The 23,140-nt window shown below is 39.1% G+C and overlaps 1 protein-coding gene and 1 long non-coding RNA gene across 2 annotated transcripts in view; one reads left to right on the top strand and one right to left on the bottom strand.

Moving 5' to 3' along the window:
- Positions 1-273: 273 nt before the first annotated feature.
- The window catches only part of ATP1B3 (ATPase Na+/K+ transporting subunit beta 3), a 46,363-nt gene continuing 23,496 nt past the window's right edge, over positions 274-23,140 (bottom strand). The window contains exons 2-7 of the mRNA XM_078071031.1: positions 21,542-21,670; positions 16,325-16,432; positions 9,702-9,886; positions 7,509-7,559; positions 3,299-3,385; positions 274-954 (exon numbers count right to left, since the gene is read on the bottom strand). Of these exons, the coding sequence (XP_077927157.1) occupies positions 781-954; positions 3,299-3,385; positions 7,509-7,559; positions 9,702-9,886; positions 16,325-16,432; positions 21,542-21,670 (734 nt within the window). The 3' untranslated portion in view covers positions 274-780. The remainder of the gene's footprint in view (positions 955-3,298; positions 3,386-7,508; positions 7,560-9,701; positions 9,887-16,324; positions 16,433-21,541; positions 21,671-23,140) is intronic.
- Positions 881-4,546, top strand: LOC144381635 (uncharacterized). The gene is made up of 2 exons (XR_013447245.1): positions 881-993; positions 4,294-4,546. It is a non-coding gene; the product is annotated as an uncharacterized LOC144381635 (long non-coding RNA).

The raw sequence follows: 23,140 nt of genomic DNA on the forward strand, positions 1-23,140 counted from the left end.
AACAAGATATTTCACAAACTATTATACAATTTAAATCATATGAATTTAATTTCATAAAAAATTAGGTGCATATTCATCGTGGCTAACTTAAAAATGCTGTTTCGTCTATGGTCTAAAATACTTTATTATGAGAGATTTAGTTCCAGCACTAAAAATAATCCCATCGGTATATATATTTTTTACATGGTTTACAACATAAAGTTTGTGCTCTTAATCAAAAAGATCCACAGACTAATTCAGCATGTAAAAAATAATTTTACAAAACATCAAGTCAACCTTTCAAATCCACTTTTATTTTGTTTTTCCTCCTCCCATACAGAACTTCTTCCCACACCACATTTCTTGAAGCTAGAGTCACTCACGTGATGATGTTCAGGTACCATTTTATCCCTAAAACGTGGCTGGCATCAAAATATGACAGTTAACCAGTGTTAAATCTATAAAATATTTACATAGCACGGCACATTAAGCTTTAGACACTCGGCAATTAAACCACATAAGAATAAGACCAGACCCCATCCCACGTGTTCGGAGTTGGTGCTCACGGCCCCCATCTGGCGACTGTACGTGGTTCAAAAGGCAGCAGAGGCATCAGGCAGTTACGTGAGAGGACACTGAACACTACGGTCTGGAAGCACATTAGCATGTTACCCCAGTGTCATGTACCACCACCCCACCTTTCTCCAAGGTGGTCTCATGATTCTAGAATGGCAGGTCCAGCTGATACAAAATGAAGACAGACAACACAACATTTACTCTGTGGAGATACCCTAATTCCTACTATGCGCGTGCTGTGACTTTGAACACAACTCGTCCTAAAAACTTGTCACGATCATCCTCGTTTTTTAGGTTGGGTGATCCATCAATCTTGCACTCGACTGTTACTTCATTTACGGTACTGCTGGTGGCATTAAAGAAGACCTGGACAGCAACTAATGGCTGCAGATAACTCACCTGGCAAATGAAGGAAAATACGTGAATTCCAATTCTATGGTAACTTCATTTACACTTTTATCAGGAGTTGGTTTGAAGTTTTAAAAACAAGTTTTAATCTATTACATGTTTTGTTTTTCTTTTGAACTGGATACTCATTTATTTTTCACTTAAGTTTTTATGGAAGTGTTCAGATGGCTATGAATGTTCCTGTAAGCACTGCACAGGTTGGGTCTCATTATCATTTTTTAGATACTCTATAATCTGGGTTTGAGTTTCCCCTTGCACCCAAGGACTACCTTACTGATTACTTAGATCTCCTAGATCCTTACTTACAGTTGCTGTGTAATTTGATGCAAATATATTCCTAACTGTATTACCATCACTGTGGTTTCTAGACCTTTTCCTTCACTAAAAGGAACTAGGGGGCTGATTCCAGAACTGGGGCAGAGAAAGTACAAGATGAACATGGAACATCTTGTAGTGCCAGAAAGTAAGGAGGTGCTCAGAGAATCGTGGGAACGCGTCTAAGGGACATAGGAGCCAGCCTGAAGGTTTCTCACTGGCCAAATCTGGGACAATTTTAGTATCAAAATAAATAGAACTGACAATAAGAGTCCATGAGACTATAAATAAACGGTGGAGAAGGCAAAGCTCTTTCTCGGAGCAGAATGCCAACTAGTAAATGGAGGAAAGAAAGATGGAATTAGAAAAACATCTGGGAACACTCCTATTAGTTGATTCAGGCAAGAATCAACACATGCTTAAAGCTAGGGGAGAGAGCACCTGGGTGGCTCAGTCGGTTAAGCGACTGCCTTCGGCTCAGGTCATGATCCTGGAGTCCCCGGATCGAGTCCCGCATCGGGCTCCCTGCTCAGCAGGGAGTCTGCTTCTCCCTCTGACCCTCCCCCTTCTTCTCATACTCTCTTGCTCTCTCATTCTCTCTCTCAAATAAATAAAAAATCTTTAAAGCTAGGGGAGAAACAGAATTGTGTCGACTCTCCAAGTATTCTCTCCACATGATACTCACTGATTACAAAAGAAAAAAAAGAACTTCACAGCAGAGAAACCTGGCTGTTAAAGTGTTCAAGGTTACCATCACACTAATGTGACCAATCAGTGCCACATTCCTCCTGATACTATGTTCTGAAAATGTAATATTTCTTCTGAGGCATTCCTGCCAAAAATGTACAACCTACATTTAATCATGAAAAACATCAAACTCAAATTGAGGAACATAAACAAAATAGGCCCAAAAAAAGTCCTGTACTCATTTTTGAAGAGTACCAGGGCATAAAACAGACTGAGGAACTGTTCCAGGTTATAAGTGACTAAAGATGTAACAATGTGATACCCTGCACCAGGAAAACACTTTTTCTTTTGCAAGAAAGAACGTTACTGGAACAACTGGTAAAATTTCAACAAGGTCTGTAGACTGGATGATAGTATTGTTTTAACGTTAATTTCCTTTGGTAACTCTATTATGGTCATATAGAATGTCCTTATTTTTAGGAAAATAAAACAAGCATTTAGTGTAAAGAGGCACCATGTTTATAACTTAATCCCAAATGGTTCAGGAAAAGAAATTATACATAAATGGAGACTGGTAAGACAAAGCAGGTAAAATATTACCATTTGGGAAATCTGGGGAAAGGGTCTACAGGACTTCTTTGTATTACTCTAGCCACTTTATTTTTTCACCTCTGTGCACATTCAATGCACATTCTAAAGAAAGAGAAAATGGGGGGCGCCTGGGTGGCTCAGTCGTTAAGCGTCTGCCTTTGGCTCAGGTCATGATCCCAGGGTCCTGGGATCGAGCCCCGCATCGGGCTCCCTCCTCCGCGGGGAGGCCTGCTTCTCCCTCTCCCACTCCCCCTGCTTGTGTTCCCTCTCTCGCTGTGTCTCTCTCTGTCAGATAAATAAATAAAATCTTTAAAAAAAAAAAAAAAAAAAAAGAGGGGCGCCTGGGTGGCTCAGTTGGTTAAGCGACTGCCTTCGGCTCAGGTCATGATCCTGGAGTCCCTGGATCGAGTCCCGCATCGGGCTCCCTGCTCGGCAGGGAGTCTGCTTCTCCCTCTGACCCTCCCCCCTCTCATGTGCTGTCTCTCTCATTCTCTCTCTCTCAAATAAATAAATAAAATCTTTAAAAAAAAAAAAAAAAAAAGAGAGACAATGGTATTTTATAAGTTTTGAACTGTAGATGTGGGATCTCTACTTGGCATCACCATTTATAGTTAAAGACCAGAGTAGAGGATGCAGAAGTTACACAGGGCATATGTCTGCCTACCCCAGACAAGTGACATTTCAATACAGATGTGCCAGTTCCCCAAGAGTCACAACCACTTACAAACTTCTAAGTACTTACATGTAGTTTTTTCCCATAATATGGAAAATATTTTAAATCTATAAGTCCATTGGGAGGATAAGTTGATAGAGCTGCTGTGTTTTCAGTCTAAAGGAGAAAACAAGAGAAACCTCTTTTTTTAGGCCACAAAAAAACAACTTAAAAATATATAAAGGAGTATCAATTATGAACAGTATGGTGATTCTACAATGATGTTCCAACTGCATTAATTACAAGTATATTTTTGAGAACAGACGTGTTAATCTTGGCTTAAATCCTTTGACACAAAACTATCCTGATTCTTCTCACATTTCCTGATATTAGCCTACAAGCTTTTCCAGAAGAGTCCCTTCTAACTTATAGCCAGATCTGTTCATGCACTGTCTAAAAATCTTACCTGCCTTCCAACTACCCAATGCCAGTTCTCCAGCCATTGACAGCAGGAAGGCAGCAGTCTATAGGGGACCAATATATTCCTGAACTGATTTAAAATACTGTGCTTCCAGACTGTAAACAATGGCTGCCACACTGCAGAATGCAGGATTCAGGCCTGGGAGGCAGCAAAAGTTTCCTGTGATTAGTAACTAACGGTAACCAGAAGGGGAAATTATGATGCAACTGCCAAAAACTACTAGGAAAAATTTAAGGTCCTCCAAGCAAAACTCTTAACCAATTTAAAGACCCTTAAATTTAAGAGCACATGCAAATCAAAGTAATCGAATTTACTGGAATTATATTCCATGTATTTAAAAAACTGGTAAATGTGACCAACAGACAAATTAATCATCCATAATCGAACTCATTCATGCTATTATCTCTATTCTTCTTGATAGACAATGAGAATTCTCAGGTAACACATTCTGAATAGGACTAATTTTAACAACTGTAACACACACTGAATAGATGACAAATCAATGACAAGAGCGGTGGAATTAAAATAATTCCATGAATTAAAATAAAACATTAATAAATGCTTGAATTCTAGATTTAAATGCACTAATTTCTGTTTTTGAAAGCACACAGCAAAACTAAGCGTCTCCTCTAAGGAGAAGTCCTCCTCCTCTGCTTATGTAACGATGAGTAGCACATGTGACAGACAAGTGACACAGCAAGACGACAGCACAACGCACAGAATGACGATACCCCACAAAATGGACAAGCTCTCAAGATCGAGGTCAAAGGTAAGTGGAAAGAATAGGAGATAACAAAGCTAAGAGAAACTGTAGAAGCCATTTTCAACCACTACCCTACATTTGTACTCTATAAAGATTATAAAAAACAATCACTGTGATGAGTGCCTTTCTATTAACTGCTTTTGTTTAACGTATTTTCTCTTAATACATGAGCTTAATTCACAGAAACAGAGATGTTCCCCAACATGTAAAGGAGATTTTCTGTGGATTACATTTTATTGAGTTGGTATTTCCAGCAAGACGCCCCATTTAACTTCTTTTAGGCCCAACACCCTTCTGTGGACAGGATCAATTACCAAGACGAGAACTGAGGCTCAGTTAAGATCACCCAGGTGTGACTGACTCTTAACTGTTCTCTTGGTTTGTACCAAAAACGTTGGCAAGCTTTTACTTGTACTTTATGAAATATTGAAGTGCATATCTGAAAAGTGATAACTTGAGGGTGAAGCATACATGTCCTAGTTTTCTGAGTATATGAATGACATCTTTGGAAACTAGGAGCAACTAAGTCGAAGAATCTATTAATAGTCACTAAGTTTTAAAATGAGTGTAGAATGAGTGTATTTTCTTCTACACACTCACCACCCTTAAGATTTGAACACAAACCAAATGTTCTAAGCAGTGTTTATCTCTGGGTAGTATTTACCAATTTTTTTTCTTCTGCATTTTTCTATATATTCCTAAATGAAGAGCATTCACTTTTATAGAAAAATAAAATGTTGAAAAAGACATAAATTGAATATTCTATCTTGTAGGAACCATCTTTTAAATTAAATGCCCGAGAGCATGTTGTCATCAATATTTTGGTATCTTGTGTAAAACACTTAAGCAGATCAAACTATGTAATACATTTATATCTTCTCTTGTGTTCTTAAAAATAAGTCAACTAAAGAATTTAAAGAACACTTGATATAGACAAATGTAATGGAAAACATGATGATGATCTGCAGTAAATGTTCCCATCTGCTCTAGAGCCACACCTCTAAAATGTACACACTCCGCCTGATTACTCCTTTGTGACTGGCCTAGTACAATGCAGTTTTAACAAACTTTCTAAAAACAAACTGATTCCCCAACTAAATAAAATTCCCATCTATGCTTTACATACATCTTCAAACAACAAACTGAAATTTAGTCATCAATCAGGATTTTTCATTACCATTTCCACCTACTATTCTAGAAGCAAAGGATACACAATAGATAAAAATCCATTTAAAACCCTAAGGGAACAGTTACACGGAGTTGTTTCTACTGGCCAACAGTTTACAAAATTGACATCTTAGGAAAGGAGTTTACAGCTTTTGCCCTTCTGGCCAAAATGTGTTTTCCTTTCTTAGTAGTGTTGGCTCCACAGAGCCACTCTCCCGAAGCTCATCCACCTAGTCTGCTCACAAGCAAAGCAAAAGCTCCCACATACAGGTACACTGTCATGAAATTAGCACTTCTACCTGGCTGAAGTCTAGCACCTAAGTCTCGGGAATTTTCTGTTGGAAAGACTTGCAAGCAAGGAGGATAATAAAGAGTTACTTTTTCTGAATCTTTCTCGTAGCCATAATGTTTTCTTGTCTTAAGAGATGAGAGAATCTGCTTAGATTTTCAGAAGGATTTGTTTATCAAGAAAAGCTCAGCTTAGATGTAGCATCTGGTTTTAAGTAACATACTGGCTGACTCGACTCTGGTATAAGGAGGTAAAGTGAATTGCCTATGGTTCACACATGTATACTTCAACCCAGATGAGAATCCATAAATTTCCTGGCTTTTTATTCTACTCTTTTGAATAAATATTCGAAAGAAATTATTTAAAGATACTAAAGCAGGAGTTCTCAAAATGTGAGCCCGAGACCATCAGCATCACCAACACCTAGAAACTTCAGTTAGAAAAGTTTGGGCCTCACCTCAGAACTACTACTGAGTCAGAAACTTTGGGAATGGTACCCAACAAGCCCTCCAAGTGATTCTGATGCATGAAGGAATTTGAGAACCACTGAGCAAGAAATTTCTGCCCAAATAAGAAATCCATTCATGGCTAAAAGGAAGACTGTTTTCTCCACAAACAACTTTAGAAGTAATTTCAATGTAACATTTCAAGTAAGATACTTTCAACACAGATTTGGGGTTGGAATGCTAAATTTTGCACAACAGTAAAATTAAATTTAGAGGGGCGCGTGGGTGGCTCAGTCGTTAAGCGTCTGCCTTTGGCTTGGGTCATGGTCCCAGGACTCCCTGCTCCGCAGGAAGCCTGCTTCTCCCTCTCCCACTCCCCTTGCTTGTGTTCCCGCTCTGTCAAATGACTAAATAAAATCTTTAAAATAATAGTAAAATTAAATTTAGAGCTTAACATTTTCTCCTAAGAACTCTTACCCATCATTTACATATTTGTCTTAGTTGCACTTGCAGCATGGAGAGAAAACAAAAGAAGTTATGAGATGAAAACTGCATAGCACTCTGGAAAAAAAGTAGGGATAGGAGGAATATTGCCACTGCCTTAAGGCAAATGTACTATGTTTCATGAACTCTCAGATGCCACTTTGTACACCAATTTATGTATTATTAATAAAGAAAAAAATCTTATGATACACTATTAAGACACCATCCATTATAAGGCCAACCCCCATTTCAGTGTTATTAAGCTAGAAAAAAGTGAATCAATGCACATGGAAAACACATCTTTTTTGATTTATCATTTGCAAATTAAGAAGGGCTCGACACCCAAAGTTTGGTGGAATTTTATTCTTCTAAGACTGGCACTACAGAGGACTTTTAAAATACTAAGATATACTAAAGCTTTAAAAGAAGTTGGGTTGGGGCACCTGGGTGGCTCAGCAGTTAAGCGTCTGCCTTCGGCTCAGGTCACGGTCCCAGGGTCCTGGGATCGAGCCCCGCATCGGGCCCCCTGCTCAGCCAGGAGCCTGCTTCTCCCTCTCCCGCTCCCCCTGCTTGTATTCCCTCTCTAGCTGTCTCTCTCTCTGTGTCAAATAAATAAAATTTTAAAAAAAATAAATAAATAAAAGAAGTTGGGTTATTTTTTGAATACTAACCTTTGAAGTACATTCTATCCTTGGTTCTCCTTGAGGTTTTAATCCAATTATCTAAGGTAAAGAAAAACTGGTTAATTGAAACATCACAAACATATATAAAAGAACCTCCTGTTTTGTTGCTGGGGACCCAGGGGTGGACGGGTTGAGAGGAATACCAACTCGGTGTATTGAAACTGTTACATCTGCCTTTTAATTTTATTTTAGAGGATTAGAATGGACTTTTCAATATAATAATCTTACCAATTAGCTGTCTTATTACTGTACTGGGGCAATTTAGAAAAATCCGTTACTGAAGAACTGAGTAAAACATAGTATTACACTTTGCTACCCTTAAAACAAGAAACAAACAGAAACCTTTAATGCTAACAGTAAGAACTGCAGAAGCATAAAACTGTTTTTCATGAAAATGTATTAGGTCAAAACCTCAACATGTTTCCATAAAGTTTCCATGGAGCCTTACCATGTCTCACATCTGTCTGTTCCCCAAAATGCATACATTGGGGAGAATCGCATTTTAAGATGCAGCACAGTTCGGCTGTATGAAATGAGGCTACTTTCATGTATGGAGTGGATATAACTAACTCTTCATGGCAATTTATCCCATCTCTTTTGTGGGAGGATCTTTTTATGTTTTGAATTTACATGCATTTTATATGCAAATGCCTGTAAAATGTAAACATTTCTCCCGAAAGAGAAGTTTTGTGGCAACCTAAGTAATATCAACAGCAGTAACAATCCTTGCCCATGTGATGGACTTTGGAACAAACTATACCGGGATTCAACCCCCTGCTACACTCAGCATGCACAGCTCCTGAATGATCCCAGCTTGGGCCTGATATGTTGTCTTCTTGTCGTGTCCTGTAAAGCTATGCCCTATCAGCAGGTGTAATCCTGACCCTCATCATTCAAAGAGGACATACTGAAAGAGAAAATAAACTTGAAGGGATGGTCCTATAGGAGAAGGAACTGAACTTCTCTTGACTTTATATTGGGAGTAGATTTTCCAGGAATCTAGATGTTATGAAGATACTCCTGGAAGGCTGCAATTGTAAAAGGCATTCCTGTTAAGCTAAATAAATTTAATTCATCTTACAAGCTAGATTGTCTAGTGTCCCATTACTCTTGGCTTATTTTGTTAACCTTAATTTCAATAAAGTCTTGCTGAACCATCCCACTGTAATTATTAAGGTACCTATTATGTGTCAGGCAGTGTTTCAGAATGATCTCTAGAGTGTCCTGGGATCATGAGGAAACTGTCATTGTCCACGTGGGGAAAGGAGGGGAGGCTGGAGGGGCATCAGTCTGGGCACTTCAGGATCTAGCTGGTTCTTTCATTTAGCAGTGCCAAGGGATGATAGCAATTTGCTCATCAAGGGCAACTTTAGCGAGCTATAAACTCATGCATGATCTTGAGAGGTCTACGCCTGCTTAAAAAGCTGCTTTTTCTTTGAGTAAATGATCAGGAATAACCACCTCATTCTTTACGGGAGGCCTTATAGGTCTCGATAGGACAACTGTATCAGAACACTGCTCTGCAGTACAGTATTTATAAAGCAGTAAGGCACAGGGGTTAGAGAGCACTTCATTACATACGGATGCACAATCACCCCAAGTCATTTTTACTTACACATAGAGACGCTAACGAGCTTCTTAACTTGCTAATGGCTATATAATTCAGGCACTTCCTCTGTATACCAAAGCAAAATGCTACTACTTTGGTTACAACTACAACACCCTACTGAGCTCATTATAATGCAGTTTTATTTGTATGTCTACTTTTTAATTATATGTACATAAACTATAAAACTATGCTTTGCTACTAAATATTCAGAAAAAGTTTAAACCAAGACCTTATAGATTCTCAATGGAATTTTAAATATTACAAGACTCAAAAGATGAGCACTGCACATTAAAAAAACCATGCTCTGGTTATGACAACCTGAATACCTGCCCCTTGAAGCATTCATCTATGCCTAAATGCACATAACTAAGAAGGGAAAAGCTGACGCTGTTGTACTTCCCTAATCCATGATTTAATGAACCAGTCTTAGTTTTTTTCTGTATTTTCCAAAGGTCAATTAATACCGTGGCTAATCTTTTATGCGAGTCGCCCCTAAATGAGATAAAAAATAGTTGCCAGCTTCTTCATAGAGGCTACTAGAAAAAAGCAGCAGCAGCAAAATATGTACATACTCTGTTCATTTTCACAAGAACACAAGGATGTCCTCTGGAGTAGCCAAACTCTGGATCATCCACACCACTGCATGCTTCAAGTAAGGCAACAGGAAACTGACATGCACCATAAACTGGACCCTTCTGTTCAAAAAGTGCTCCATCAGGACAGGCTGTGAGATTCTTCTGTTCTTCTAAATCGTATGCTAAAAAGGAAACATACATGTGTACACAGATCAGCCAGAAACAGTTCTTAAACACAACCAGGAACACATCATCCTTTGGATGACACTTTTCAAAAACAAAAACAGCAATGCTGATTACTAGATTATTCTGGGGAAAGAATGTTAAGTTAGTTCCCTTAACTTTTTGATGTTTACTCCATTTCAACGATGACACCAACTGGATTACAGATCAGTCTCTTTTGTCACCATTAGGTGGCGCCAGCCACGGCTATAGCTTTATCTGAATGCCTCCAATGCTCATGGCCCAAAAGATAGCGGTGGTAACCTATAAACTTGTCACATCACTGTGTCGTACACCTGAAACTCATGTGACATTATGTGTCAACTATACTCCCATAAAAAAGGATACAGTGGTGAGAACATAAAAAGGCACTGCGGCTGCCCTTACGGATTTTACAGTATAATGGGGAAAACAGACATTAAATCTAACAATCATAACTGAAGGGCCTAAAGATCTATAGTGCTATGGCAGTCTAGTCTGCAGGGACCGCAACAAAGCTGAGCGTCAAGGGGCACCTGTGAGTTAACGTTAACTTAGAGAAGGGTGTTTTTAGCAGAAACAGAGGTAACATCTTAGATAAACGCCAAGTGATAAAGGAGTCAAATGGTCACAACCTGGAGATGGGGAAGAAAGGAGAGGGAAAGATACACAATGGGTTTTTGGCTGTTTGCTCCACACTAGCACAGTGTTAGGCAAGAATGGCACAACAGTGAGCAAGCCTGATGTGGTCCCTGCCCTCAACGAAGGTGTTTACTGAGACACACTCATAAATAGCTAAGATACGCTACAGCAGTACCTCCATTAAGAACTACTGGTGTGTGGGTACAACTGGTACCAGAAAAAGGCCACCTAAAGTGAATTCAACCAAAACAGGAACAAAAATTTCAAAGTAAATGTGTGGAGTTTTTTTAAAGATTTTATTTATTAGAGTGAGAGAGCGTGTGCGCACAAGCTGGGGGAGTGGCAGGCAGAGGGAGAAGCAGACTCCCTGCTGAGCAGGGAGCCCGACGTGGGGCTTGATCCCAGGATCCCAGGCTCATGACCTGAGCTGAAGGCAGACGCCCAACCACCTGAGCCACCCAGGTGCCCCAGTAAATGTGTTTATAAGAAAGTGTAGACCTTTACTTTGGAAAACAATTGTCAAAATATCTTTGGTTTCATCTTTTATTTATCAAAAATTAGGATATAATTGTAAATTATGTACTCATTTAGGGGCGCCTGGGTGGCTCAGATGCTGGGCGGGGAGCCTGCTTCTCCCTCTGCCTCTGCCCCTCTCTCTCTCTCTCTCTCTGACTTTCATGAATAAATAAAAAAACAAAAACAAAAAAACAATGTAAATTATGTACTCATTTAAAAGAAGGATTCAAATATTTGGAAGATAGGGTTAAACTTCTACAACACAATAGGTTCCTCACAACATTCATCACTTCCTTTCTGCCTTTGGTGGCACAATCATAAGGATCATTTTGCAAGAAATATTCCGAGGCCTTCACCAATTTCCCCCAAGGGTTTGACTGCATATACCTTTTGGTATAGGTCAGTTCATCAGTGACCATTTTTGTATCATGCCATGTTCCACTTCAATACAAAATCATTCTAATGCAAGGAGCTGTAATGATGAATGGTCAGATTATGAAGACCCCCCTCCCCCCAAGTCCAAGGCATGATGGGACATAGATCACTAATCCCAGACAAGAGTAACCAAAGAGCCCTATACACCTGACGAAAGCCTAAAATAAGAAAAAGAAAGGTCAACAGGAAAGGAAAAGGGAAGACCTGAAAGGAAAGGAAAGCCCTGAAAGGAAAAAGGTTAATCTGAACAAAATAAAACTTTAAATTTTAAGCGGTATCCATTGAAAAAAAAGACCATGTATCTTTTAAACAGAGATGGTACCTTTTTTTTTTTAATTTTTTTATTGTTATGTTAATCCCCATACATTACATCATTAGTTTTAGATATAGTGTTCCATGATTCATTGTTTGTGCATAACACCCAGTGCTCCATGCAGAACGTGCCCTCCTCAATACCCATCACCAGGCTAACCCATCCTCCCAACCCCCTCCCCTCTAGAACCCTCAGTTTGTTTTTCAGAGTCCATCGTCTCTCATGGTTCTTCTCCCCCTCCGATTTCCCCCCCTTCATTCTTCCCCTCCTGCTACATTCTTCTTCTTCTTTTTTTCTTTCTTAACATATATTGCATTATTTGTTTCAGAGGTACAGATCTGAGATTCAACAGTCTTGCACAATTCACAGCGCTCACCATAGCACATACCCTCCCCAGTGTCCATCACCCAGTCACCCCATCCCTCCCACCCCACCCCCCACTCCAGCAACCCTCAGTTTGTTTCCTGAGATTAAGAATTCCTCATATCAGTGAGGTCATATGATACATGTCTTTCTCTGTTTGACTTATTTCGCTCAGCATAATACCCTCCAGTTCCATCCACGTCGTTGCAAATGGCAAGATCTTATTCCTTTTGATGGCTGCATAATATTCCATTGTATATATATACCACATCTTCTTTATCCATTCATCTGTTGATGGACATCTTGGCTCTTTCCACAGTTTGGCTATTGTGGACATTGCTGCTATAAACATCGGGGTGCACGTAGCCTTTCGGGTCCCTACTTTTGTATCTTTGGGGTAAATACCCAGTAGTGCAATTGCTGGATCATATGGTAGCTCTATTTTCAACTTTTTGAGGAACCTCCATACTGTTTTCCAGAGTGGCTGCAACAGCTTGCATTCCCACCAACAGTGTAGGAGGGTTCCCCTTTCTCCGCATCCCCGCCAACATCTGTCATTTCCTGACTTGTTAATTTTAGCCATTCTGACTGGTGTGAGGTGGTATCTCATTGGGGTTTTGATTTGTATTTCCCTGATGCCGAGAGATGTTGAGCACTTTTTCATGTGTCTGTTGGGAGATGGTACCTTTTAACATGAGAAAGGCTTTCCTAAAACTCAGCAATGACAACTGAAAGTTAAAAGGGAGGAGGGGTTGAAGGTTAAATTCGAGTTAAAAGTAAGTCCCCTAGAAAGCATAATACAGTAAAACAGAAAATGAGAGAAAAACAAGAGATCCAAGACCCAACTAACAGAGTAATTCTAGAAAGAACCAGAAAATGGAGTTGAGGAAATTATCAAAGTAATAATAGAAGATAATTTCCTTGAACAGGAGAACCTAAGCCTTCATCCTGAAAGATCCCTCCCCATCAAGTTCCCAGTAAAGTGATTATTTTAGAGACTGAAACCAAAACAAATTTTAGAACCCAAAAGAAATACATTTAGAAACAGAATTTAAAAACCAGCTTTGCAGAGGAGAAAAAGGCAAAAACAAAGGAACTAAAATTCTATATACAGCTAAACTATCACCTATAAATGCAGAATTAGGTCATTTTCAGAAATGAAAGGACTCAAAATTTACATCTCATGTCTCTTACGAAGTTACTTGAAATAGATATACCCCATTAAACTAGGCAGTAAATTAAGAAAAAAGAAGGCATGAGCCAAGAAACAGTGGATCCAACTAAAGTGATAAAAAGGAGTCCCAAAAATGACAGCTGGATAGTTAAAGGCCTAAACAATTACCCGTAGACTATGGCAGGAGGGGAAAAGCTCTAAAGAGTTTTCCAGAAAAAAAAGGGACTCGAGGATACCTCAAATGACAGTGTACAAATAAGGAAGTCAGAAGAGTGTCTACAGATGATAGAATAAGACATAAAGACTAAGTATAAAAAGGTGACCAATAACGAAACTAAAAATAGTAATTCAATTATTGAACCCGGTGGGTGGGTGGGGGACGTCTGAGGCATGTGAGGTAAATCGTCATCTGTCATGGCAGGAAGTAAAGACGATGTATAAAAGTGATAAATCAAGAACCAGCAGGAAAATTTAATATTTAGAGATACAGACAAAAATACCGTTAAGAGAAAGTTCAAAACCATGAAGTTCTTTCCCACTGAACATGTATCCAGAATCAGATTATTCACAACCTCCACTGCTTCCTCTCTTGCCATGCCACCATTCTACTCCTCTGGATTAGTGTAATGGCCTCCTAACTAGCTTCCCTGTTGCCCCCCATAGTCTCAAAAAAGCAGCCTGAGTGATCCTTTAAAAATTCGAGTCAGGTGATGTTATTCCCTGCCTAAAAACCTCCAACTTGGTCAGCTTAAAAACCAAAGAACTTAACGATGGCCTCTGAAGACCTATACAACCTAGTCGTCCTTTACTTCCCTGACCTTGAGCTCCTACAACTTTCACCTTGGCTTACTCTATCCAGCCCCTCTCGCTTCCTTGATAAACCGTGACATTTTAAGCCTCAGGCTAGTTCCCTCACCTTCAGATCCTTCCTCAAGGATCCCCTTCCATGAGGCCTTCCTAGACGACCCTGTTCAAAACTGTAACCCTTCCCATCTCTCCATCTGTGCCTCATGTCCCTCCACTGCACTCATCACCCTCCCATGCACCACTGGACTACAGACTCCATGAACATGTTTCCTGTGTTCACTGACAGAACCTGGAAGAGTGCTTGACACAAAGAAGGCCCTCCAAAAATATTTGTTGAGTAAATTAATAGGATTGCAGCTAAAAAGGAGGACAGGAAATGGTTTTCATTATAGACCTTTCTTTACTATTTGATTTTTAAATCATGGATTATATTCTGACAAAAACATCCTTAACAAACTATCAAGGGAAGGAGATTTAGAAAGACAGCCAAGTGGATGGTGTAGGATCAAGAGGTTTTTGATTTAAGACAAGAGAAGTCGAGGACTTCTGCATGCTGATGGGAAGGATCCAGTAAAGTGAGGCTCTATATATACTGGAGAAGGAATAGTTAATAATGCTTCCAAGGCACTGAAAGAAGAAGATCCAAAAAGGAGGACTGGTACAGGTGGCCTTAAATGCGAGGAAGGGCATCAAAGCAGGAGAAATATCACAGACAAAATGGCTGTAACTACAGGTCTGTTTTACTGGTAATGGGAAAACTGGTGGAATTCCTATCTGAGTACTTCCATTATTTCTTTAAGGAGGAAGGCAGGTTATATGAAGTGAGTTATAGTGGGAAAGGTAACGGGTTAGAGGTTTGAGTAGAGGTTAGAAATAATCCCGTCAAAGAATTATCCAGAGAAATTCAATGGGATTGCCAGGTAGTAGAGCTGGTCCACTTGAGGGAGGTGGTAAAATATTCATCGTGCTGATTAGTCCTGAGGAAAGTCTTCAGCAGCCTGCTCGGGGCAGCCTCAAAGAACGGGCTTCATCCAAGAATTATATGGTTTCATCTAGGAGAATTACATGGCTTCATCCATGTACATTTTATGACAGACTGACAGGTAAGGGATTTTAGAGTACTGGCAAAACTAAAAATGAAATGAAAAACCATGGAATTAGGGGCACCTGGGTGACTCGGTTAAGTGACTGCCTTCAGCTCAGGTCATGATCCTGGGGTCCCAGGATCGAGTCCCAAATAGGACTCCCTGCTCAGCAGGGAGTCTGCTTCTCCCTCTGACCCTCTCATGCTCTCTCTCTCTCATTCTCTCTCACATAAATAAATAAAATCTTAAAAAAAAAGAAAAACCATGGAATTAATAAGCTTGCTAAAAAGGGAAGTTAGGGAGAAGGGGCTGGGATAAAATAAAACAGTCAGTGAAGTGGAAGTCCCAATGAGGTAGAAGAATAGTGAGGGAAAGTTAAACAGGCGAACTAGAAGGCTGTGTCAGGAAAGCCTTATTAATAGTCATTTTGGCAATGGGGTCCTATATGTTCTAAGGAATGAATGTAGAGCTCTGTGCCCGAGGAAGAGGTGAGGTGATCAAGAACCAACAGGCCAGGGCATGTGATGATTATTCATGTGTATGTTAATACCACAGAGTTAAGTTAAACAAAACAAGAGGAAAAACTGGGCTAGGATGACTATTACAGGCTGCTAACTCCAAAACCCACAGTGGATAGGCATTTGGTTTTGTTTTTTTAAATGATAAATACCATTCCTTTTCCCCTTCACAAGTACATTGGATCCAAAAGATCCAAATACTTAAGAGTCATTATTTTGTATAATTTAGTTTTGCTTTAAATACTTTTTAATGCAGATATAAATACGTTATGTCTCAACACACTTATTCATGCACTTATTATAGAAAAGTCAAATCAACTGCCCCTTGGCTTAGACCCCTATGTCTTTCCATAAGTTAGAATATTCTTATGACTAATTATAAAATCTACTTGCAAGTCCTCTCAGTGGACTGTGTTTAACAGAAAAAAAAAAAAAAAAAGGTAAAACAGACTCTAAGAAAGATGTTTCTAAAAGTAATCATTATTTGGTTTTCTAAAAGTAATCACTATCATATGGTTTCGCTAATAACTAAAATCTTCTACCTCACTCTAAGAAAACATACTTACGTTTTAGAAACTTCCTAAGGTCTTCAATGTACCCTTGATAGGACTGTGGATCAGACACAGTGAATGAATATTCCAATGCAGTTACTGGTTTTGGAAAAACCGTTAGTCCTATAAAGAGATAAAAGAAAAAGGGGGAAAATGAACTGCAGGAAATTCTCTTCTTTCTCCTTGCTCTTATATCTAAAGGGCAGATCTCATTAAATTATATGGAAAACTGTGTTCACAGATATGCTGAAATTATCAAGAAGAACTTCTCACTCCTGATTATGAAGGCACAGATATTTAAATGAAAGAGAACTGCAAATCTTCAAAATAATCTGACATTATCAGTTAAAAACCTCCCCTAAACCTGATTATCCACAGGTAATTATAATTGCTCCGTTCCTGACTTAAAAAGTTGTAGATTTTAGTTTGTACTTCCTATTTTCATTTATTTCTATCAAATATTTTTAGGTTTTGCCAATTTGCTATTAACAAGAGAAAAATTTTAGCCAATCAGTCTCCCCACTTCTGTCATTCAAATTACAACTGTATGGAAACACAGAACTTACTCAATGAAAGAGGCCTATATACAATTTTAACTCTATGGTAAACTACTCTTCCTTCAATAATAAACACTGCTCTATAATTAAAATGTGGTTTTCACATGATGAGTTTGGAATATAACCACCAACAGTTTCATATCAGGAGTCAACACCCATGTATACAGAACATGCTGAATGAGTTTATGAAAAGAAAATGTAAGCATATTTATCTGTAAGAAAGAGGGGCGCCTGGGTGGCTCAGTCGTTAAGCGTCTGCCTTCGGCTCAGGTCATGATCCCAGAGTCCTGGGATCGAGCCCCGCATCGGGCTCCCTGCTCCGCGGGAAGCCTGCTTCTCCCTCTCCCACTCCCCCTGCTTGTGTTCCCTCTCTCTCTGTGTCTCTCTCTCTCTCTGTCAAATAAATAAATAAAATCTTTAAAAAAAAAAAAAGAAAGATAATCAGGCTTCCAACTGATTAGATCTAGGGGTGCCTGGGTGGCTCAGTTGGTTAAGCATCCAACTCTTGGCTCAGGTCATGGTCTGCCAGGTCAGGCTCCCCTTCCTTCTGCCCCACTGCCCCTTCCCCCGCTTGCACGCACACACACTCTCACTCTCAAATAAATAAATAAATCTTAAAAAAAAAAAAAAGCATTAGATCTAGATTATTAATTCAGCCTTGCACCCAGGCTTAAAAACAGTCCTGAAATTTTCACTAGTCTCTAAACATTTCCCATATCAAAGTTATTAGAGATGCCATGCCTTGCACTGAATCTGAAAATATACAAATAACAAGAGTTGTTCTAGTTTCCATTGAAACTGCTGCTCACAGACATCTAATTCTTTTTTTTCATTGTATTTTAATTCCAGTATGGCTAACATACAGTGTTACATTTTATTGTTTTTGGTTTTTTTTTAAATACAGTGTTACATTTTAGATCAGACCCAGTTTTTTTACTTGCCTGTGTTGGGTTTGCATGAATCTTAAGTTAAACTAGATGCAGTGGTACCCAAATAATGACGAAACAGTGTTCCTACATGGCAGAGCAAATCTTAGTCTACATTCAGCACAGAAGACCTCCTAATTAAACTCTCCATTCACCTACATCAACATACCAGAGATCAGTTGTATTTGGATAATCTCCTATGCCTGTTTTTCCAACCACTGCAAAATCTTGTATCTACAATAGCTTTTTAAGACTTTTTGTAAGTCTTAAATGAAGGAATAAAATGTCTTACTGTCCAACATTATTAAATGACCATCTGCAGATGTATGAAATTTTTATTTAAGGTTTTATAGCAGGAAGATAGAATATCCTGCAAGTAAAAAAGTAACAGAATCAAGGCAGCTTGTACATAACTGTATTGAAAACACCTAACTTTAAGAAAAACCCAACATAAAATATCCAGATTTCTAAACTAAAGAAATTTTAAAGAAAACCATGAAGATATCTATGCTTTACACAAAGACTACAAAAGACTACATTCCTTTACACGACTAATTTCTAAGGGACTGTTTTAATGATTCAATTTACAAAAGACCTGAAAGTATAAAACAAATTTTTTTAAGATTTTATTTATATTTTTTTAAAGATTTTATTTATTTATCTGACAGAGAGAGACACAGCAAGAGAGGGAACACAAGCAGGGGGAGTGGGAGAGGGAGAAGCAGGCTTCCCGCGGAGCAGGGAGCCCGATGTGGGGCTCGATCCCAGGACCCTGGGATCATGACCTGAGCCGAAGGCAGACGCTTAACAACTGAGGCACCCAGGCGCCCCTAAGATTTTATTTTTTAAGTTATCTCTACACCTAATGTGGGGCTCGAACTCACAACCCTGAGATCAAGAGTGACATGCTCTACCAACTGAGCCCGCCAGGTGCCCCTAAAACTGAATTCCTGATAGCAGTTACTTCTCAGACCTTGCCTGACAATGCTCTTGGACCCCTAGTAACTTGCTACTTCACAGCCTATTTGAAACTCGTAAGTAAAAAACCATGGCACGTGTGTATAGTACAGATGCATTTTTGACACGGTATGCTTAATTCCTCCAAATAGTCTTGCCTTATCCAAAATCAAGGACATCAAGAGAATGTAAAGACTACAATTAACTCCTCTATCTCCTTCCAATTTAAACCACTGGAGTATGAGAATATGTGCAGACAATGTGCATGTCTGTCAGGGTGTGAGGAGCCGTACGTGTTTATGTTATATGTATGTATAGGTTACTTATATGTACCAATTTCAAACTAGCATTTATTTTACCAGGTACAGACAATATTATTGAAATGTCATTTAAAATTAAAAATATGGTCAATGCAAAAAACCCAGTATTTTAAATACTGTATATACTGTAGAAAATACAAGTAGAAAGAAAAGATATTAACCATAATCACTTTGTAAAGAGAAAATTTTGTTTAACAAGCTAATATATATTCATCCAATATTAAATATACATATATATGTGCATATGTTTATTAAATTACTGATAAGACTTTAAGTACTACAATACAGTTGTAAATAATTTTAAATAACTCAGTTTGAAACTGAAATATATGGAACACATTTTATTGCTTTTATTATTCATGTGATTATAAACAGGATAATATTTCTGAAATAGACTGGATCATGTTCAGTGGTAATAAAGTCACATAACTTAGGTAGCAAGAAAAATAATTATTTTAGAATTAAGCTACATAGGGGTGCCTGGGTGGCTCAGTCGGTTAAGCATCTGACTCTTGATTTCAGTTCAGTCATGATCTCAGGGTTGTGAGATGGAGCTCCATGTTGGGCTCCCGACTCAGCACGGTGTCTATTTGAGATCGCTCTCTCTCTCTCTCTGCCCCTCCCCCACTCACGCACGTGCACACACTTGCTTTCTCAAAATAAATCTAGAAAGAAAACAGAGCAACAGTGAGAGATGAGGGGAAAATGAGCATGGAGCTAGTCTCTGATACTTGGTCAAATAAACTAAAAAAGAGAAGAGTGATTCCTGACGTTTGCGCAAATATTAGCAGCAAAATAAGGAAAAATCCTTAGAACAAAATGTTCCAAGAAAAGATGCTTGGGGGGCGCCTGGGTGGCTCAGTCGTTAAGCGTCTGCCTTCGGCTCAGGTCATGATCCCGGGGTCCTGGGATCGAGCCCCACATCGGGCTCCCTGCTCGGCGGGAAGCCTGCCTCTCCCTCTCCCACTCCCCCTGCTTGTGTTCCTGCTCTAGCTATCTCTCTCTCTGTCAAATAAATAAATAAAATCTTTAAAAAAAAAAAAAAAAAGAAAAAAAAGAAAAGATGCTTGGGGAAACTGGTGCAGTTTGGCTATTGATAAGGCTCACGAATCCATGCAGTGAGCAAGGATCTAGATTCAGGGTTCCTTAGCATTGACACTATTGACATTTCGGGCTGGATAAGTCTTGTTGCCGGGGGGGGGGGGGGGGGGGCTGTCCTGTGCATTGTAGGACGTTTAGCAACATCCCTTACCTCTGCTCACCAGCAGCACCTCTCCAGTTGTAACAACCAAAACTGTCTCCAGACATGACTACAAGGCCCCACGGAAGCCAATCATTGTTGGATGAGAATCACTGCTCCAGAAAGAAACCTCCCATGACACTCTTACCTTCCCTGGCCTGCCTGCCCACCCTGCCTGCTATCCAAATCCCCCTCTTCCTTGAGGAGCCTGCCCTTCTCTATTATCTCAAGAAGTGGTTCACATTTTGGGGAATTACATATACTGGAGTTCTGCACATTGTTATCTTCTTCTATAAAAACTGCCAGCACCTTGAGGACAAGAGCCATGTTCAACAAAGGCAAAGCTGGCATTCAAAAGACTTTTAAAAGAATGAAATTAGGAGGAAGAAAATATGATTTAAACAAGTGTTTCAGTTAAGATTTTTTTCTGTGGTGGAGTATACTAGAGAATTTTTTTTCCTTCCAACAATCAATGGACAAGAATTAAACACAGTAAGGTAAGAGTATACTCATTTTATTCCCTATTGATGTATCATTATTTAGTATTTTTTACCACTTCCATATTAAGCAATTAAAGATACGATGCTTGTATTTTACAAGACGAATGCTATCTAGCCCAAGCTAGGGCTAAACTATATATTTTATAAGTAAATTACTCAAGGCAAAGTGAAAATGCTACACAATATTCACAGAAGCCACTCATAACCATATTGGTCAAATTTGGCTTCACTATAATTCTCCATATTCATTCCTGCTTACTCCTGGCAAAGGACTCAAGATTTATCAGCTCAGGTCTTTATATCAGTATGTAAATATTATAGGTCTTCATATCAGCATGTAAATATTAAAGGTCTTTATATCAGTATGTAAATATTAAACGACAAACAAAAAAAATCAAAATTTTCACATTACCTAACCCCAAAGTTTAACTTTTACCTATGTAAAAAATGTACAGTGAAGATAAAGTATGACCAGATTTAAAAAAAAAAAAAAAAAAGATTTACTTTGAGAGAGAGCGTGCGTGTGCAAGGCTATGAGCAGGGGGAGGGACAAAGGGAGAGGGAAAGAAGCAGACTCCCCACTCAGTGGGGAGCCCATCGCAGGGCTTGATCTCAAGTCCCCGAAATCATGAGCCAAAATCAAGAGTCGGACACTTAACCAACTGAGCCACCCAGGCACCCCAAAGTATAACCAAATTTAGTGAAAAGCCACAAAAACTGCAATATAATTACCTGGACTAGGAATCTGGTCACGATATTTTGGAACTTCATCGTTCAGAGTCTGAAGCATGGCCCACATTGTGAATGAGAAGAGTGCAGCCAGGAACCCATAAAAGACTAGGTAGAAGAGCAAGATCAAACCTGCAAAAGAAAATAAAACTTAGGAAAATTGCAGATACACACGTATGTTGCATGTGTGTGGGAGGTATGGGGGGCATATTAAAGAAATCAACCAACTGTTATAAGGCTAGGATTCCAAGCTTTGCCATGCACACAGCCAAAAATCTCCATATTCAGAACAATACAAATTTGCCCAAGCAAAAGGTCTTTCAGCAGGCAGCACCCACCCATCCCAGGACCCCTCATCCCCACTGACACTTGGATACAGATAGCTTCCATGATCATACTCTGGTTCAAGGTCAGAGCTTTAAAACCTCAGCACATAGGGGAATGTTTCCCAAAATGAACTTGATGTCCTCCAGTGAGATAAAAAGATGATTTTAGGTGGAATAAAACCCTCATAGGCACATGCTCCTTTAAGCGTCAAACAGAAAAGAATTAGTACCTCAATCCCGTATTTCACAATAATTATTTGCATAAATTTAAGTTTTATAAAGTGAGTGGCCTTGAAGAACAGCCAGGAAATGTGCACAGAAGGCAAACCATGAAGATGGTATTCAACGAATAATGTTTAGGAAACACTAGTTAAGTAGAAGGCTCACGCAAAAGCGAAGAAAGCACAAGACCAGAAAAAGTGCCCCAATTAATGGACTTCGTAACTCTACTGCTAAGCAAAAAGCAAGAGTTGGCATACCTAAGTTTCAACATCAAGGGCTTAGTCTTTTTTCCTTCACAATCTGGAAACACTAAAACAAATCTATCCTAAGCCAGTGACTTATTTTGGGAATATCTAAAACCATTTTCTTAAATGTCTATATTCAAAGTTCTAACATCAGAAGTGGTCACCATCAAGATTATATATTAGAATAAAGTCACACATTTATATTTAAAAGTTTCAAAATTGATCAGAAGATAATAAATCCCCAGATACAGCAATAGTGAAAACATTTAATTCCCTGGAGCTGAATTAACATCAGCTTTATTTCCCAGTCTTAAGAACATACTTGTTTGTCTGCCTGACTCTATTACCAGCACAGGGGCCAGAGCAGAGGTTCCTATCTATAATCTATGGACTCCCACCACCCCCAGGCAAGGATTAACTTCAGAGTTTTTGAGATTTCTGGTATAATATATTTCTAAATATATCCATTTTTTTATCCCCTGGAGAATTGCTCTACAATGTTTTTCTGATTTTCAAAAGACCCCATGACCCCAAAACAGATAGCACCAAAAGCTAGGTAACTTTTATTTCTTAAATGTGGGCAGGAAACTGCCCACCCCTCCCCCACCTTCAAGTAAAGGGGAAATAATTAAAGCAATTTCACCTTAATTTAGACTACCATCCACCCATCCTCCCTTGCCCCAATTACCAGGAGGCCAAAATAGGGAACGAGAGGACAGAAGAAAGAAAGGAGGACAGCGTGTCACCTTCAGATAGCATCACTTCCCTACCACATACAGCGATCCTGTTGCAGAAAAAGAAAAGGAAGA

Source organism: Halichoerus grypus, chromosome 1 (genome assembly GCF_964656455.1).
Source record: "Halichoerus grypus chromosome 1, mHalGry1.hap1.1, whole genome shotgun sequence".
Lineage (NCBI taxonomy): Eukaryota > Metazoa > Chordata > Mammalia > Carnivora > Phocidae > Halichoerus > Halichoerus grypus.